General features: G+C 46.1%; 1 protein-coding gene across 2 annotated transcripts in view; it reads right to left on the bottom strand.

Moving 5' to 3' along the window:
* The window catches only part of LOC116939459 (cysteine-rich motor neuron 1 protein), a 71,431-nt gene extending 54,839 nt beyond the window's left edge, over positions 1-16,592 (bottom strand). The window contains exons 1-2 of one of the 2 annotated variants that reach the window (XM_032947845.2): positions 14,676-16,592; positions 6,157-6,336 (exon numbers count right to left, since the gene is read on the bottom strand). In XM_032947845.2, coding sequence (XP_032803736.1) covers positions 6,157-6,336; positions 14,676-15,093 — 598 coding nt within the window. In that variant the 5' untranslated portion in view covers positions 15,094-16,592. The remainder of the gene's footprint in view (positions 1-6,156; positions 6,337-14,675) is intronic. The other variant, XM_032947846.2, reaches the window with a different exon arrangement.
* Positions 16,593-20,469: the final 3,877 nt, after the last annotated feature.

Raw genomic sequence — 20,469 nt, 5'->3', positions numbered from 1 at the left:
CTTAACCCTTCTAGAAGGACCGGACCGTCCTACAGAAATTAAAGGAGCCAGGACTGCATATTGAATTGGTGATCCCAGGACTTACCATGGAAGACCTCTACGTCTTCCTGGAACCCAATTACAGCGTCCACTCGTTACGCGTGAATAACGAAATAACGTTATTTTGAGAGTCTGTGACATCGGTAATTAAATAACAATGCAGGACATATTGCCAGTACTGACAGAGTATGGAGCAATCGCTGTGATTACATGCAAATCTGCCACCCTTGTTACACTTTCACTTTTTGTTTCATATATGTATAGTGTGTAGTTATAAAAACGCAACTACCATATTCATTTTACCATCTCAACAACCCATCACAAAACCAAACACCGTAGGATAAATTCCCAGGGCGTATACATTTTAATGAACTGATTTATTACACAGATGGCCACAGGAGGCTACCACTTGCCCCTTAGGTTGTAGTAATTGGGCCACCTGACCCACAGTTTCTGAACCACAATACAATTAACATTTAAATTTTAGAGCACGCACCCACGAAGGCCTCTATATGCCAGGTCACCAACCATAAAACTTCCACGGAAGCCCACCCACAACATCCGTGCCAGACCAAACGAACATTTGGTTCCTCAAACTGGGCAACTATTTCACAAATAAGTTTGGAACGTAGCCTTAAGCTTAAGGTTTTAGTTGAAAATGCATGGGTATAGACTTGAAGGCAAATAAAGATTACTGCGTTACAACAACAAAGAAGTTGGCACACATTTTTCGGAATAGGGACTAACATTCCTGGTTCCTAGACATAAAGAAAATTGAGTTTCTGTGGAACAAATATTTGGGGGGGAGGTGGAGTGGAACGTCTATGTTCTCTGACGCCAGTACGACGCAGTGATAATGCTCAGATAGAACTTCCAGACAGGCATCCAATGGTAGGAGAGAAATATATCTCTGCAGCCAGTGGCCTGTGTTAATGGTAATCCACCCCTCCTCCACCCAAACTTCCCAGTCAGTTTGGAAGAGGCAGCAGTCCGCACATGGTGTTTTATTCAGAAGGGCAACCCCCTGAAATCCCCAGCTCCCTGTTAACAATGCCTCAATACAGTCACCCGATCGCTTTTTTCTTGTATTCGCTGGAATAGCAAGCTGTTTAAATCACATCGGAGAGAGTTTTCATGAAGGAGACGACAACGAATCTGGTACACGTAAAAGCCAACTAATTTACCGTTTCAATAAAGACGATATTTGCCACTGCGAAAATATGAGTGACGATCACTCCACTATGTGTTTACATACATATGGTGTCACCTCTTAACCTAGAAACGTGTTTCGTGGCGGAATATATATACGGCAACCTTTGTGGTGCACAAAGCATAATCTGCGAGGACTTGTGCGAGTCCCGAACAGCGAGCGGCTTTTGATTGCGAACATTTGAGCTCACGGCCGCATAAGCGAGCTTCTCTCCGCCAAGAAAGCGGCTCCCCTCCTCGTCCTGCCCGCGCGCTGTGCAAAGCAACGCCACGCTCTGTCACGGCGACCTATTCGTGCTGCAAGTGCGTGACAGCAGTTGCTGAAAATTGGTCAGTGAGCAATGGCTCGCGACACGGGGAGCATCGTACTTGGCAGTGATAGAAGGAGTTTGTTTTTGTCTTAAGAATGACGAGGGGTGACGTTAATAAGGAATGCGTGCTTGATATAAATCATCGTGAATCATCGTTGTGCGCTCGGGGCACCGATGTCTCGGTGAATAGAGGCCAATGTCATAATCAATCAGGCGGCAATTGTTGTCGGCATCATTCTTACTGCTACTGTCATCAATTATCGTCACAGTACGGGGTGGGAAATGGTAGCCTTCTCGTGGTCCACCTGTTAAGTGACTCATCGCACGACTAATACCATCACGTTGGCCTAGCTTTCGCATGGCTCACAGACTTAAGCTTGGACGTGTGATTTGCACAGACTTGCCATAAGCTAGAGATCACAATACTTAACAGGACTACGCAGGGAAAGGCAATTAGCATTGCCATTGTGATTTGAAGTTCTCTACTAAATAATAATAGGAATGGTTTACTACCCCTTTACAAATACACGAGCAGATGATGAAGGCCTCCCCCATGCTATGCTGACAATGAGGTTTGTTTGACCATACTTCACCATGCTGATCAGCGAGAGTTGGTGGAGGTGACAGGGGATGCTCAGGATCAGCTTAGATACCACTGGCCACTAATGTTAGCTGTGGATGGGCATCAAATTGATGTCACCGCCCACTCCGCCACAATCATCTGTTAAATAAATTCGCCTTACTTGTGACAAGGTGGCAGTGAACATTGCACTCAAAGTGCTGACCCACCCCTGCTGGACATCTGTGAAAAAGAGCTTCATAGCTCATCGGATTCCTGCAGTCTAAATACAGATTCTGATTCTGACTGTAGTGGGATGAAGAATTTGACCATGAAATGTACATTTTGTAACGATCATTACAACTGCAGAATGTAACTGACAAAATGTCTTCAAATAAAATAAACAAACGACTGCCCAATATAGATCCATGAAATTAACATAAATTGCCTCGGGTGCTCAAGCGCCCCATTAGCGGTCGAAGGCAATTATGTCGGTGAAACAACTGTGGTCTGTCTGGTTTACTTAATATATCAATTGATCCAAACAATGCAAATGTATATCACGCAAACGTGGTCTAATGCGGCGTATGAACATTTTCCATCAATGGCATGGGTCCTAAAAACACAACAAAAAAAACTGCGTAAGCGCCTGTGCAGTACAGTAGTTTCGTGTTCGCTGTGCAACAAGGTTGTGATGGCAGCCTTCCTCTGCACAAGGTAAAAAGAAAAGTACAGCCTTTTGTCAATCGGCTCCTCGATGGTCTACCCATGCTGTGACTGTCATGGGGGGTAGTTTGACCATACTTCACCACACTTTTCAGTGTTGGTTGGGTTGGGTTGGTTGGCTCAGATATCACTCGTCACTAATGTTAGCTGTGGCTGGAATTCAAACGCAAGTCACCGGGTTCGTAGCGAAGTCTACAACCATGGCGTCACCCAGCACTAAACACATCAGGTATGAAATTCGTGAGGATAGAGGACGAAGTTGCTCACTCTCCAGCGAGCGGTGGTATAAGATGACACACCGTTGTGTCGAGTACACCCAGCTCACCGCTTGGTTCATGACCTATTACACTGCTCACTCGACTCAAAATACTGTACATTGCAAAACAAAGCTCTGCTGTAATAGAGGAGATGAACGTACAGTGCATCATGTAAAGCCAGAACATTTCCCCGTTAAGCATTTAATGAATGTTTGCCATTGGCACACCGTACAAACATAAGCACAAATACTGTGCAACCAATTTTTTGTTACTTGAAATGTTTTTTTTTCAGCTCACAGTTTAATAAAGGTCATTTGCCGTGGCTCCAACCTGCCCCTGTTCTCCAGACTTTCATGTTCGTTAATGGCACGAGATCTACGCTCGGTGGCAAGCATGTAAAAACGCCTACGAATTGAAGGTTAACCACGTCATCGTGAGCGGCACTCATAATCTCTCTGTCATTTGAGTGGCATGTACATGTTCGTGATTGCCTTATGGCCACACGAGTCGGGAAAATTAAACTCTGCGAGGAATTCAGCTTTGGGGCGGTGTGTTGGCCACTGTGGCCGCCTTAGTAACCGTGTTCATAACTTCAGCAAACACAGGCTAAATGGGAGCCTAGCGTTGCATGACTTTATTTATTCATTCACTCATTCATTTTTGTGTGAGCCCGGCAGTTTCTAGGTGATTGCCTTGCCGGTTCTGGTTGCCGGGACCCAGGGTCGCACGTCAATGCTTTGATTCATTGTCACGTCACGGGCGACTCAATCCGTTACAGAAATGCTGGTGCAATCGCCGATGCCACCACAGGAGCCCTTGTACAGTCAAGCCTACAACAGACACAGCATTTGACTGGCCTTTAGTCACTAGCCCTGTCTAAATCAAGAGGCCCCATTGTTGGGTTACGTCGGCAGTAAATCTGCTGATGCGGGAACATGGACCCGGTTTTTTTCGAAGTTGCAGATATGTTTTAAACTGCCGTGCCATTGACTGGGCATGTATAAGTGAACACTTTTGTGTTAATTATATTACAGTCCGCCATGTAAGACTGCTTTATCCATAAAAAAAACTATCGGTTTTGCTGGATATTCAAAGCCAAAATCACCACTGGAAATTAATTCCTTCATGGAAAAATGCATGCATAAACGCTGCCCACTTTACGAATGAGCTCCTCTACGTGTAAGAGCAGTTACTCAGCCATGCGCTATTGTGTCATTACAATGAAGGTTTTTATTTAGTTATTTATGCCTTAGCTGTTAACCTCTCACTGCTGGGAAAGGCCCTCCACTCCGCTATGCCTTCCACTCTTCACGATCTCTTGCTACCTCCATCTTCTGGTGCGCTCATCCAAATTGTCTGTCATCCCACCATTTCGTTTTTGTCTAAGTCTCTTTCTCCTTTCCTCAAGCACCCTCTATCATGTTGTTTATTTTGCCTATCTGTCAAATGATGCCCTACCTAGTCGCTCCTCTCAAGTCCATTTCAGTTTTTTTCACTTTCTAAATTACATTGACTCCAATGACATCTGTTAACATGGTTATTATTACAATACGACTACAATATACATATACTGTCCGCTGTAGTGTAAACAGCTCATGATCAAATCACTCGGAATAACTTTGATTCTAGTAGACCACAGAAGCTGAGCAGATTTGAGCCTGGATAGTGCTTGATTGGGTGACCACCATGCGTAACACAGGTGCATTGTGGGCAGTAGAGGGCAGGGCAGCAATATCCACTGTTATTCTGCCCTCCCCCCACCATCACCAACATGCAGTGACAAACAAACACTGACCAGCATGAAGTATGGTTAAATAAAGCTCGCAGCCAGTACGTTGTTTGGATGCCCTCATCCCCCAGTAGTAGCTGCTCAACCCAAGCTATAAATGCTCCGATAGTGCATTGTCTATGTCCTTTCCCCACCTGTTGACGAACGTTTGTGTTGCGCCCGAAACATCGTGATTTATTTTATTTTATACCTACGTGGCTTTACCGAAAGAACCAAAGAGTATGAATTCCTGCAGTCACGAAAGCTTCAAATTGAAGAATGTCTTTGTAATGTTCGCCTTTTGGTATTCTCTGGTCTGACACTGGTGAGACTAGGCCCTAAAGAAGGCTGTCTCTAGTGTAAGCCAATCAGTTTCAAATAAAATGCACATATTATCAGAGCGTGTTTGTTTGTAGAAATACGTGTGGTTAATGCAGACACGTTTCCCCGCAAAAGGTTTCTATTTGGTGTTTGAACATCTTAACACCTATTTTATTGCCAGAAAGGGTAAAACCTATTCTTATTTTTTAATATATCGAAGTAGTGTTAATGCTGGTGGGCACAGTGGCTTAGCACCCGTCCGTGTGCCATTCCGTTTTCACGCCCAGTGTCCAAACAGCTGGCTTGCCAAAGCTCACATTCATCCATCTCTCTCGCAAGTGCCAAGGAATATTTGGCGATCAGCAACACAATATGATGTTCATTTTCATACTTGGCTTCAATTCCCAAGAGGGCAGAAAACATTATAAATGCAATGTAACTGATAAAATATATTATTCAACTGTGTATGCCATTGCTTTTGCACAAAACTAAGTATATTTCCATGAAGTGAAATACAGGCTGTGGAGTGCGCCAGCTGTCATAAAACACACCAATATTTGTCCCCCCCCCCCCCCAAAGAGGGCTGCTTAGTTATTATTTACACAGACCTATTTAACCCATTGCTATATTGACAGCAGAATCTGCTCACATATATTTGAAAGAAATTCCACCACAACAACAACAATGGACGTCACACACAGAACCACCCCGCGCCCCCCCCCCCCCCCCAAAGACACACTTCTGGTAGCCACGCAGAAGCCAAGGTCTGCGGTTTGCATTTCTGGCCGGTTATCAACGTGGCGCGTGAGCAGACACGTCGCCGAGAACTATGAGCGGCGCAAACTTAAAACGGGATGAGTCAGCCGCCCAACCCTAGCGGTCGGCGAGCCCAGGGGGTCAAGGTCGGGGCACCGTGCGAATGACCCCGAATGTCCCCGCCGTGTCGTGCGGGCGCGCGGGGGGCACCTTCGATGCGGCGCAGGGCCTGGGCACAGGCGTCGAGGTCGGCGAAGGAGAAGGGGTTCCCACAGGTGCGCGCCTCCTCGCACACGCACTGCCCCGCGCGGAGGTTGCAGCCCGTCACGAGCTCCTCCAGGCACGGCTCCATAGCCAGGTACTCGTCGTCCGCGTAGTCCTCCTCCGCTGCTGCCACCAGACACATGGAGACGGACGTCACGTGCGCACGCACGAACGCACGCACGCACACACGGACCGCAGACAGGTGGAGACGGCAAGGGATGAACGCTGGCGGTACAATGCACCGTAACAGTGCATTTGTAACCGCATGAAAGGGTGGACATTAGAGGTATAACAATTCACTTGGATGTGGCGATTTGTAGAATGGTTATGATTCAGAGCTGCATTCGGATTTCAGGAACCAATATATTTGTTTTGCCATAACTCATTTTCACTGTCTCATTAGTATTGATAAAAAAAATTGTCTCATTCGTACATTTTTGTTCACTCTATTTCCCCTGAATGTTATACGAACATGTAATTGTATATATCTAATAACATAAATTATTATACAGGTGATTAGATGCATGCATTTATGAACCTCTAGATGTAATATTTTCACCACGAGATGTGAGTTGATTCAGGATTTTTTTTATATCACGATAAATGTAGCAGGCACGAGTGGAATCAGGAGCCACTTGATCCCATTACAAAACAATATAGTATGAATGTCGAACTTTCTTTCGCACCATACGTATCCAACCACGCTAATCGGAGGTGATATGATGACCCCTTTTAACGCTAATTTGATTAGCGCTCACTTCTACATGAACACATTTTGAGCGCTCCGCGAGGTCTACCTGTATATGAATGGAAAACCATAAATTCGTACACATGAGATTAGGTGGATACATCACCAGCATTAATTTTACAACAACAACAAAATGTTTATACAACACCTTGGCACTACGGTCTTCTGGGAGTGCATAATTTGAGCAGTATTAATTCAGGACAAGCAATTTCACTGAAATATAGGTCAAGGAGGAGCAGGGTGGGCTTCCCCAGTTCCCATGTGTTAATGCAATGAAATACAATTTGGCTTTACACAGCACCCAAATTTAATCGCGCGTTGAGACGCCGTGAATAAACAGCGGGCATAGTTATTTTGTATAAGGAAAGAGAGCAATAGGTATCTCTGAGTCTTTGTGAGTCTGGGTCACTGTGTGATTCCCATGAGAGTCAATACAATAAGCTTTGGATTTACATACCATCGATATAAGATTCACATACCATCGACATACGATTTACATACCATCGATATAAGATTCACATACCATCGACATAAGATTCACATACCATCGACATAAGATTTACATACCATCGACATAAGATTTACATACCATCGACATAAGATTTACATACCATCGACATAAGATTCACATACCATCGACATACGATTTACATACCATCGACATAAGATTCACATACCATCGACATACGATTTACATACCATCGACATACGATTCACATACCATCGACATAAGATTTACATACCATCGACATACGATTTACATACCATCGACATACGATTCACATACCATCGACATAATATTTACATACCAACGACATAAGACCGCATCTCAAGACGCTGTACAGAAACTGCAGCCATTTTTTTATTTTATAGAGACAAAGTGACAGTTATCGGCAGAGTGAAATACAATCAAAGTATTGAAGCCTGGGACTTGAACAGAGGGGGTTAAGGGAATCGACAGCACGTATGGATGGGGGAAGGGACTTCCAGACTTTGGGGGGCAGCAGAGGAGAATGAGTGACCTCTCACTGAGCTCTGCTGCTTGCTTTCCCTGCAGGCAGCGCACGTGGTGCAAAGCATTCTAAGCTTCCCGCAATAGTGCAGCCATCTCTAAGCAACAGGCTGCTAGGCTGCAGGGAATGCATTCTGTTCAAAGTGTCTGAGGATCGCATTGTTTTTGATCGCTTGAGTGGGAAGGGTATCGTTTTTAAGATAGTTACGGTATCGTTTACCGACGTAACCCGATAGCTTGTTTTTAATGATTAATGTCTCAAGTTGTTGGCTATTAAATATCAACGGTTTTATTTCATTCAAGATCTCACTTTATAAAATGTTTGTTCATCGATAACAAGTATGGATAAGGGTGCATTTTTGTTTACATGATATGTTGTCCATTGAGCTTGTGGCGATGCATTGATTCATATTTTTTTATTTTCATGATATGCGCATCAATCGATGCAACTCATGTGCTAATATTACACACTGCACAAACGTGGCAGAGTGATACAGAACAATAAAAACGAGATGGGAAAAACAGGACGTACATAAGGGTGAATAAAATTGCAATACTGAATCAGGACAATTAATCAAACCACAAGAGGGCAGAGGGGGGAGAGTAAATCAATATATGCCTCTTGCACATTCAAAAGTCAAAGTGCTTCCTCAATTGAGCATCGACTGTGCTCATTGCCTGCTCAAACACCGAAGGAGTCAACTGATGTGAATTCCAAATTCCTATGGGTGGAGGCGAGTCTATCCAAAGGAGACCACCACTGTTGGCTTATCTACAAAATGGTACTTATTTTATCTATCCCCGGAGAGATGATGGTCTGAGTCAACCTCCAACCAGGATTTGAACTCGCAACCTTCTGTTTGTGAGTCATTCGCTTTACTGCTGAGCCACTTGGCTGGATATTGCACATCAAAAAAAATAATAGCGATGGCAACATCTTATAAATTAAATTACCTCCAAATTTAAGATCGATATGAAAATAAATACATTCAGCTGAGGCAGGGGATCAATGTATGCAACGTGATGGGACTGCTACTCACCCTGCCTGTTAATTAAAAACATGAACTAAATAATTTGTCCAGGCACCCATGATATTATTTATCACTGCTGCAGCCATAATTTCCGTCGACACTTTCGACGACCGCTTATTCAGGCATCAGAAAGCTCAGATAAATTCCTCCGCATAAAACATCTCTTTGATGCATATAGAAACGAAATTTTGCGTGAAATTTTAACCAGTACTGTATCAAGTACATCTAAAAACTGTATGTGGTCCTACGGTACAGATAATAATGTGTACTCCAGCCAATTCATCAATCCACTGCTGGATGATGGCCTGAGCCACTCCGTGCGGGTCGTGGAGGTTATTTGACCAAACTTCACCACGCTGGTCAGTGTGGGCTGGTGAAGGTGTATCCTTTGTTTACGACCAACAGGTGGAAGGTCATAGAGCCGAAAAAAGCCTCTTTGTCAGGGGTGACCTGGGCCGATGGTCAACGTGAAAACATCACACATCGTAAACCTGATATCAATACAAACGTTCAATAACAAGCACTAATGTAATGCAAATGAAAAGATACGTGAATAAATGGATACATCGATCGGTTGGTTATTGCGTCGCATAATTGTGAGAGATGGCAACGGCTTAGGGAGGCCTTCATTCAACAGTGGAGTGATCATGGCTTCACGATGAAGATATTAAACCAAAAAACACGCAGCTTCATTATGAGCCATGGTCAATCCACCACGAGCTCACGTCCTCCCGAAGCCTTCGGCATCTCTCACTAATCGAATTGGCTTGCTGCACACTAACATATTTCATTGCTGCATATCTGTGGTGGATGTGCTATTGGGCAGGGATTCCATCTTTTGGCTGCTACTACATCTTGAGCATCGGCTATCATCCATTCCTGTGACGTGTCCTGCCTTGGCTCCACTTTTATTTTCCCAACAGTCAATACTATGTCCCTAAGTTGTTGCATATTTCTTCTAAATGTTTTACCAAGATGCATTTTAGCTGGGGTGTAGGGTTTACAATACAAGAGTTCGAAAGCAATTGCATTCATACTGGCCACGCAACAAATGCAATCTTAAATTAAAAACTGACTGGGAAAGAAAAAACTGAAGTTCAGGAATGCAGGAATCCAGACACACACACATCCTGTAGTGGAAATGACTCATCACATAGTCACAAACTGCATTAGGTGAGTCTCAACAAAACAATGCACCATCTTTCATGTGGCACATGGCGAACTTAACAGCACATATACGTGTGTCGAAGATGTTCTGGCTCACAAAACGAACGGTTCTCTTGAAACAATGTCGCTGCACGTGGATATAAGCGACGGCAGACAGGCAGGCAGGCAGCCAACGCTACCGTACGTTATATTCTCTTGCACCAACGGTACAATTAAGCCACCCGTCCCGTCGTTTTGAGAGAGTTCTAAACCACAACCAGGGCCGACAGGCAAACAACGTAAGCTACGGTTTAACCAAACTGAACGACGGAGACGAACCAAATTAAACCGAGTGACAGCACACCGCACAGGGCCAGCTTCGTTCGCGAATACAAAGGGTCATAGGAAGAAGTCGGGCCACCGTCCCACCGCGAACGAGCAGGGCCGCTGGAAAGGGTCCATTTGATTAAGTCCGGCGGAGTCGATGCGTGGCAACCCAAGACCTGGACAGACGGGGCTTTATTCCCACAGTGCGAGAGAATGAAGTGACATCGCTGCGAGTACAGTGGGCCGCGGCGTGCGATACGCGCCGCCGTGGTGCCGGAGGCCAGGGCGACTGAGCCCTTTTCATGGTTATGCAACTCACACTATCCACATTCCATCCCATGACAACAACACCCGCTTCTGCACAGCCCTCCCAGGCATGCGAGGTGGGGGCACGATTTGTGGGGGGGGGGGGGGGGGGGCGAGAGGAGGAGGAGAGGGGGGGGGGCTTACAAGCATGTTGTACAGCTTCACCCCTGCACTGACATATACCTTCACGTAGGCTGCCCATGGCGCGAGAAGAAGGAATACATCAATATTGCACTACGTATGTCAATTCACCATATAGGCCAATTAAAGACAATCGTGCTGGATGAAATACAAAATATAAACGAGACATTACCGGTAATATTACCGCTATAATGTGTCAAGGTAAAGGCACAGGCCTGTGATGTCTTGCTCATGCCTCTGCCGGAAAAAATTACCTCCACTACAGTGAACTCGAGCAGATGGCCCCTCTTAGAGAGTATTCTAAGCGAGTTATTTGGCACTACTTTCCCACTCTGACGAGACGTCTGGGTAGAAGTGTGAGTACCCACGCTCTCGATCCCACCACACACGTGTCACCTGTCTATCACCGTGGTGTACCCTCTGGATTGGAAATCCAATGTCGGAAGCACTACACCCACGGAAGCATCCCAAAATGTGTAGTACATAATTAGGAAATATACACGAACAATTTGCAATGTCTTTTTTCAAAAATCATGAAAACATAATGAAGTTCACGAAAAGTTTCACCTTTATCTATGAGAATGTGCTGATCAAACATGCTCTCAACACACTGTGAGCCTAACTCCTGTGAGCTTCATTAAAATACTGCGTCCAATAAAAAGACAACCGCTCCAGCCAATATCGTAGCTGCTTGCCTTACTGTTGTATTTCTAATTGCATTATTTATACGACCAACTCTCCTCTTTCTTGTTTGAGCTCATATGGCGCTTGGCAGTCCTGCAATGTCACGACACATCTCACTCCTTCGCACGAGCGGACATCATCCCTCCGCCCTCCGCCGCTGCTGGGAATGTTTCCTCTTTTTGCTCCAATTCCATCAACAGTCTCGTCCATCTGCTGTCATCCCTCCAAATAATGCATCCAGCACAAGCCCACTTACTTTTAAACATGATGTCTCTATAATCTGTCTGCCCTCTGATCCACGTTCCTTTTCCTGTCCCTCAGTGTACAGTAATTCCCAGCAGGGAACTCTAAAAAGCTTCTTTGCGATGTTTTCAGATTCTTATTTCACGCTCTTCGTCACAGTCCATGTTTCTGATCCATACGTCGATGGTAGACAATTGGTACCGATTGAAAATCAGAAGCATTCATGACATGGTAAGGCGCTATGATCGTGAAGGAATGGGATGCTCACGTGTCCTCACGAGCCCTTAAAAGCCAGGCACTCAGCGATTTGGGCAGCTGGTGTACGGGGCAGGGCTAAGCGAAAGCGACGCTGGCTTAACAAGAGAACGTCAGCTTCCCATGGGTGCTTTAGCAGCAGATGCATCTCAACAACCAACGGCCACAACTGCCTTTAACAGCCCACATGACATGCTGTAACAGTGGCCAACATGGGGCACACATTAAAATGAAGCATTCCAGAGGGAACAATAGCAATGCAACTAAGAAGAATGTGCCACCTGCCCGGGCAGATACGTGCAGCGATGATATTTGGCGCAAATCATTACAGAAACCGCACTCATTAAATGCCGGCTATTCGGTTGATTGAGCATTCACTGGGATGCTGTCCCACAGCCCAAGGCCATGGTTTTTTGACGTAAAGGCCATGTGCGTCGCAGTCAAGGGCTGTAAATCTGCTCTTCATCAAGGATTAACACATGAGCAATTAGCGGGTAAAATATTGTTGCAGTGATGAGACTGAAGGGGGCTGTGGCACGAGCAGTGAAACCTGTTGAGTGTGCAAGTAGAGTGGGGGTGCCCGATAGCCGGGGCATGTTTGCCTCAAAGCGTTAACTAATAATACCACCGTGTTACATTTACTGAACTGAGTCAGCAGACAGACAGGGAGGGGAAAGAGTGTTTTACAAATGCCATATTTCATGTCACTGGCTCTTTGCAAATGCTGTAACTAAGCTACGGAGAGCTTCAACGCAAGACCAACGTATCAGTGGATTACGACCTTATTGAACACGATCGCGAGACCATTCTCGTTTGATCAGCCAAATTACTCTGAATGTAAACCAATTCGGAGAGTAATCGCACGGGGCACATTTTAAAAAGATCGACTGAGCTGAAGGCGAGCCGTCGGGACTTGTCATCCGTGCGAGAGCACGAACGATGGAGGCGATGGCGGGCAGTCAACGCTTCCATTTCTATAATAACGTGTGGCAATGTATGATCACAATACCTGCGCTGACGTTAACGTACGCAGCTGCTGTCCCATTGGTCAAGCGTGGTGAAAAGCGCACCACACGCAATGATACATTTAGTGGAGCTCACGCTGCGCCGTTCGCTGAAACCCTAACCCTTCTTACATGCACGCACACCGACCCTTATCTCGCATTCTGAAAGTTCATCTAAGTTGGTCAATGTATGAAAACACTTGCGAATATTCCTGGGAGGGCAAAAAACAACATAGCCCGCAGTACTTGGCTAACTGCTGTGGACGTGACATGTTGCTGAAAGGTGAACTTCGGTACTAATGTGACCGGGCTGTTCATTCACTGTAAAAATTTGAAGTTTTTTTTTTAAACGATCGGTGTGTGTTTTACGAACCCGTGGCTTGAGCCACGAGGAGCAGTAATGAAGCTGCTACATAAGGCGCGCTGCCTGATAGCGATCTCAAAAAATACATGGAAAGCAAAAAAAACCTGTGTAAAATAAACACCGCTAGCGTTCCATTTCATCGATCATATTAAAAACGAGTTTTACAACGAACGATTTCACCAAAGTTATTATACGATTCTTTTGGGGGGGGGGGGTTCTGGAAGCCTGCTTCCCGCTACCAACGCCCCACGCCCAATTATCACAAATTAATTACGCTTCGGAGAGGTTCAGCAAAGTGGTTCGCACGCTGCTGCGCTATGAACCCGGCGACTTGAGGTCTGGTTCCTGGTCACGGCTATTATCGCTGGGGAGTGATACCTGAACTGGTCCTCGGCATTCTTCCCCTTCACCAACCCGCACTGAAACCACGGTGGTCAAGTATGGTCAAACAGCTCCCAGCTCACACGGAAAAAAAGAGACCATTAGTGAAATGCCAAAAGGGCTGTAAATTATTGTTGTTTTAAGATGGGAACCCCCATTTGGAGACCATTTATTACAGCTCTAATAAATTGCTCGTTTGACCTCCTTGCAGGATGGCTCAGCGTCAACACGTGGTACTCACCGATGACACATCATGGTGACAACGATAACAACAAAAATGCTCTGGCGGTGTTTTGCAAAGGAAAGCCCCGAGTCTGGAATCCACTTAAGGAGGCTCCTGAACGGATATGTTTGGCCAATTCCATTCGTACACATTAAGTTTTGTGTAAGAGGCAACTAGAGGGGATAACGCTAAAAGCTGTGTGCACATGTATTCAAGTATCCTTTACTGTACCTTAAGGTCACACACTAGCCCAAGCATTCATCACCTGGTGTTGCCAAGCAGTCTCCCATCCGAGTACAAACCACTGAAATCCTGCATAGCTTACAAGATCAGTCAAGATCACATGCATTGAGGGTGACTTTATCGATAATGATTGACAAGGATTATGTATGATGATGAATGACGGTGATTATGATGATCTGAAGTGACCTCAGCATTTCAACACCACCACCACCACCAACCACCACATATCACAGTTAGACATCTGGAATCCCGGGGCCACATCCTAAGCTAAACAGATCTGGCCAAGCGACGACGCAGCAATATTATCCTGCACCACATGGACACAAACCGCCAACACCACTAAACCATTAATCTCACCTTTGCAAATCCCGACCTCATCTCCATTCCAGTTTATCTGCACTGCTTGATCCATCGACAACGAATATGATGACGCCGATGCATTAGAGGCGTGGGCAGTATCACCAGGAGGAGGCGGTGGAGAAGAAACCACGAGGCAGCGCAGACCCAGGTCACACTGGCCCACGATGCCAAAGGGCCCCCCGCATGACTCTCCCAGCTGGCGGGCGCACTCTTCGCAGCAGCCGCACGGCGCCGTCACGGTGTGGCCGGGGCAGCGTAGGTTGTGCTCGCAGCGGCTGCGCTCGCACGGGAGGCAAGAGAGGGCCGACACGGACACCGGTGCGGACAGCCAGCTGGGCGGCGGCGAGGAGAGCAGCAGCGACAGGCAGGCGATGCACGCCGCAACCCGACCGCCGGGCCGGCCTCCGCTCTTCATGACGCTGGCGGTGGTGGTCGCGGTGGAGTTGGGGAGTTTGGATTGGTGTGTTGGGATAGGTAGGTGTGGGTTGAGTCGAGTGTTGCTGTTGAGGTTGCGTCGGCGTAGTGGTTGATGCTCGGGTGAGATGTTGGGGTTGATGTTGGCGTAAAGTGTTGGGGTAATTCGGGATTAGGGTGGTGGGGTAGGTATTGGATTAGGGTGTTGAGGTTAAGGGTTGCGGTAAGTAGGGGGGTTGGAATTTGGGTTAGGTAGGGGTCGAGGTTGTGGTAGGTGTCGAGGTTAGACTCCGGGTAAGTGTTGTTGTTGGTGGTGGTGGTGCCGGGACAGGTGCAGATGATAGTAGGGATGGGGTTAGGGTTGGTGGGGTAGGTTGGGGGTAGATAGATGCCGGGAGGAGGACGTCGGCAGAGTCGATCCTCCCGATCGCAGCACCGGCTCCAGCAGCAGTCGGAGGAGGAAGAGTTTGATGCAAAATATCTGTATCATACAGCTGACATATATATCACGATCGGGTGTATGATGTCTGTAGACGAGATGATAGATGCGTTTTCTTCGCAGTGTTAAGTTTTTTGAGTCTTCTTCTTTCAATGAAGTGTCTTCCCTAACTATCAATGCTATATTACTTAGCGGGGGGTCCCAGAATCAGGTAGGTGTGCGGTGTGGCGACCACACGCGTATGATGAGGGCCATGCGGCTACCTGCACCAAGCCAGGTAGACCACAGACACACGCGTACACGCAACACCTGTCCACCGGCCTGTCTCACCTGTCCACCTGACAGCCTCACCTGTCCACCTGACAGCCTCACCTGACTGCCTACCTGCCTGTCACGCCCTCCTGCTGACCGCAGCAATCCGTTTACCTGTCCTATCAACCTGACAATCACGCCAGCCTCCCCACCTTCATCATCGAGCTGTCTCACCCGCTCTGTCTGACTTATCTATCAGCCAGCTAGCCAATCGGTCAGGTTAGAACTACAGGCGAACCTCACATCTCCCTCTCTCTCTCTCTCGCTGTGACCCAGGCAGCAATTAAAGTTACAGCAGTAACATCAACAGCCTGCAGCAGTGGTATCAAAATGAAATACACGCTGACCGATCACACTGCACTCCTGACCGAGCCGTGAGCAGCCAATGTACACGGCTCACAATCAGCACTCACTGATCTCGAAAAACTAAAGATCCTCGCCGAACTGATTACACCTCTTATCTTGCCGTAGCAGTCTTGGCTCCTCCGGTGAAGTTACGGGCGAGTTCCGCGACTCGGCTGACAACTCCGATGGACCACTAAAAAGTGTCCGGCAGCAAGCAGCCAGCAGCAGCAGCAGCCACCGCGAACTGTGGCGTTCTGCCTCTGCTTCGGGAGCTGCCGTCCGCTTCTACATCGAGTCGAGCTGTCAATCAAAAGGCGAGACACGCCCACGTCCGTCGAGACCACGCCCACATCTTCCCGCTTGCCACGCCCATCTCCCTCTCTGGGGCACGCCCACCCCGTGTAGTGGTCACGCCCACGCGCGTGCTTGTTTTGGGGTGGCATGCGTCTTGTGTGTGAGTGTCTGTTGTGTGCCGTAATTGTGTCTTTGTGTGTGCATTTGCGTGCCCAAATACACGGTGGAAGTTAATGCAGTGACTTGTCGCGACGATTCAGGATGTCCGGAGAGACAGTCTCTGATGCTCACGGAGCCAAATGGAATAACCTTAATTTAATGGAAACATTGCATTGTCATGCCATTTTTTTATTTTATAGACACAAGCCCCAATTAGATTATTTGTTTTGCAAGACGGGCCACTTTTTTCAAGTTTGGTTCGGGTGACAGTCATGTCTCATATTTAGCCTTATAAAATGTTGTCACTTAGCACAAATAAAGTGCGTGAATAATGATATATGTTTACAGATATTGAATATCTGTAAACATGTATCAATCAATCACAATGTATTATTTTATCCAACAATAATTTGCCAACTTTATTTGCCCTCTAAATAATTACTGCTAAATGGACTTGAGTAATCCCTTCCTGAACATTTTAAAAGCTTTTTCTCCCACCTGAGGTGTTCCATTATTTTCCTTCTTAACACCAATTATAAGGAACAAAAAGCACCGGAGGAAGTGAAGTTTGGAATTCTTATCCTCACCACCTGCTATGAACATTTCCTGCAATCAAGCACTCTTTGCTGTCCAGGAAGAGGTTAACGTGGTCACGACAGGGCTCAGCCAAGGCTACGCCTTTGCTACCAACCCTTTAAATTCTCCATTTACAAAGTTGCGGACTACAATAGCGCTAACAGGAAGGGCAGCTCCAGCCCTCACCCGCAACGGAAACCGTGCAAATATTGCTCCAAACAAAAACAAAACTCGAAAAGATATATTTCGACGATTTTTTGCTTTTTCCCAGCATGCATAGTTTAATTGTTTATTGCAAAACGTATTTCGCGGAGCGAGAAATGGGCTGCGGACGGCACACATTGGCACAACGGCAAAGCGGGCGTGTGTGGCTCATTTGCTGCATGGGGATAGTGGGCTCAGATCCATCGAGGGTGGCTTTGGTGGCACCGGGCTGACAGCTCCGAGCCAGATTCTTCTTCCAGAGCAGAGGAGCATTGTTCACCAATGCCTGCAGAGTTTGACACATGGCGGCGAAGAGCATGCCAGGGTTATGATCAAAATCCTGAGGCATTGCACGGTTTCGACCAAGTAGGCTGCAACCAAGCAGGCCCTTGTACAGCGCTGCGTGAATCTGGCACAGAGTAACCTTTACACATATCTTAAGTAAACGCAACCGTCACAATGGGCACTAATCATTTCCATCGCATAGCAATCGACAATTATCATGAAGGGATTCGCCACTATAAGAATGTGGCATTGGTACGATTGGGGAATATGACATTTCATTTGTTTCGATTTAAAGCTTTCGTGACTGCAAGGATTCATCTTCTTTGGTTCTTTCGGTAAAGTCACGTGGAATGAGAATAAAATAATAAATTGATAAAATAAAATAACACGATAATATTCTCACGACGTTTCGGCCACAACACAAGCGGCCTTCATCAGGTGAAGGGACGAGACTGTCTGGTAGGAGACCTGATGAAGGCCGCTTGTGTTGCGGCCGAAACGTCGTGAGAATATTATTGTGTTATTTTATTTTATCAATTTATTATTTTATTCTCATTCTGCGTGACTTTACCGAAAGAACCAAAGAAGATTTCATTTGTTATTTTGGAAGGCACGTCAGCTATTTGGAAGCCATCATTTGGGAGAATGGAGACAAATTTTCGACGTTTGCTGAAGTGAAACACTGTACAGTGGAGAATATTTTTTGCGGGCTCACATTATATAGTTGCAGCGTCCAATGTAAGCAATTTCCACTTGTGCAAAAACGTGACGCGCCGTGACTGCCTCATAAAAAGCACGCAATCCTCACGTGATACTCCGTGAAGAGTACTCACAAACATGTGTTTCCCTTTGCAACACTGAACTATACACAATTCTACACAAAATCCTAGCCGTAATATTTCAAACGTCTCCCACACTGTCGGCCTCTACTCACACGGTTGGGCTGCCAACGCAAGTCTTTTTTTCCTGGGCGCCATAAATACACAATAAACGCCGTAACAAATTCTGCAACAATATTTTCTTAATCAGAACGCAACCCGATCGCGTGTGTGCTTTTGCGATGCTCGTGCCAAGCCGGCCCTGCTCTGCTTTTACGCGACGATCAGGTGCCGCTCACCGCCGCTTCTCAATCCTGTAATCGAAGCGAGGAGGACTGAGGTACTGTAAACAGGACGGGACCGGTGGGGTTGCCCAGGGATTGTGCCCAGGCGCAGCGCACGCTTGGCTTGTGTCCAGGAGGGCGCCGAAAATGCAACACACCTGTAGTGGTACACAGGCAGGCCTTTCTTTCACGAGCGCATGGCACTCTCAAGGACCAAACTGGCAAAAACAACGCACGCGTTTGTGCGAAAAAAAGAGGTATAACGGAGACCACGTTATTGCTTTCCCTTTTTTGCTGTCGGCGTTAGAACAGCTGTGCCCATTATTGCAGTATGATATTGTCCGCGTGCGTATGTTCGTTGATTTCATTTAAATTGTTGCTTTGCCCCACCTGCTGCATCTCGCCAAATGCAGCCGTGTTTCCTCGACTGTCATTGTGAATTCAAAAGGCCTCTTGCATAAGGGAGGCGCAGTGAGGAATGGGTGCCCTCTATTGGCAAGCACTTCCACTCGTCACAAACAAGAGCAGTCCACTGAAGAGTAGCGGTCAGAGACAAAATGCAGTACAAAATTTGGAGTCACTCAATATTACTATAATATTCAAATCAATAATTTGGGGAATTCAGCCACTCGAGCTGCAGCTGGCAACTTATATTTTTTTTAAATACGACCTTTTATCAACTTAGTACTGCATGAAGGATTCTATGTTAGCCACAACGGTTGTTCGACCATACTTCACCAGACTGCGTATTGTGGGTTGGTGAAGGAGGGGGAGGAGGGCTGAGGAAAACCAAGAATCAGTTCAGATATCACTCACCACCACGATTAGTCATGGCCAGGAATCAAACTCGGCAGGTTCATAGCAGCGCAATGCAGACCGAGCATACTCTGCTAAAGTGTTTTTGAATAGAGAAAATTTATTAATTTTGGCTCAAGCCGTGCATCTCATAGCACAGCAATGATTTGCCTTTGCAATGGAAAGTTGTGGTAATTTGCATTCGCTGCGTGAAGGGTGTGGAGTGAGTCCATCAAGCCATTAAAACGCCAGTACGTTCATGTTTTTTTATATGCTCCGTATTATTTGTATTAACAACAAGTGAACCTACTGAAGTCCTCACACAAATGTCATTTATAAAGTCTAGGCTGTTATGCCGCACTAGAAGTTATAATTCACGAGCTGTAAAAGACATTATTGTAAAAGTCTTGGAATGCATTCCAACTCAATAAGTACACATACAGGCCATGTATCAATCTACTGCTGAACGAGGGCTTCCCCATGCCATGTAGGTCATGGAGGTTCAATCTTGATTTGAAGCTTTCGTGACTGCAGGAATCCATATAGACGCTCACTTGTTGTTGCCATCGAAACGTCGTGATCTATTATTTGTTCTACCTACGTGACTTTACCGAATGAACCAAAGAGTCATGGAGGTTATTTGACCATACCTCGTCATGCTGGTAAAATAATCTACTCAAAAGGTAATCATTTATTCTAAGGACGTAAGACCCACATTACAAAGGCAAATACAGAAGCAGATGTGGAGGAAGAAAAAAACGTGACGACGCTTTCAATAAACATAAACTTCCATAAATTAATCGAAACATTATACGAGACAGCAGTTAGGCATTGCACAGCAGAAAATATAACACCAATCGACAATG

This window comes from Petromyzon marinus, chromosome 6, assembly GCF_048934315.1.
Source record: "Petromyzon marinus isolate PM22_M1 ecotype Great Lakes invasive population chromosome 6, UKy_Petmar_22M1.pri1.0, whole genome shotgun sequence".
Lineage (NCBI taxonomy): Eukaryota > Metazoa > Chordata > Hyperoartia > Petromyzontiformes > Petromyzontidae > Petromyzon > Petromyzon marinus.
The sequence above is the reverse complement of the archived record's forward strand: the minus strand, read 5'-3'. Positions and strand labels throughout refer to the sequence as shown.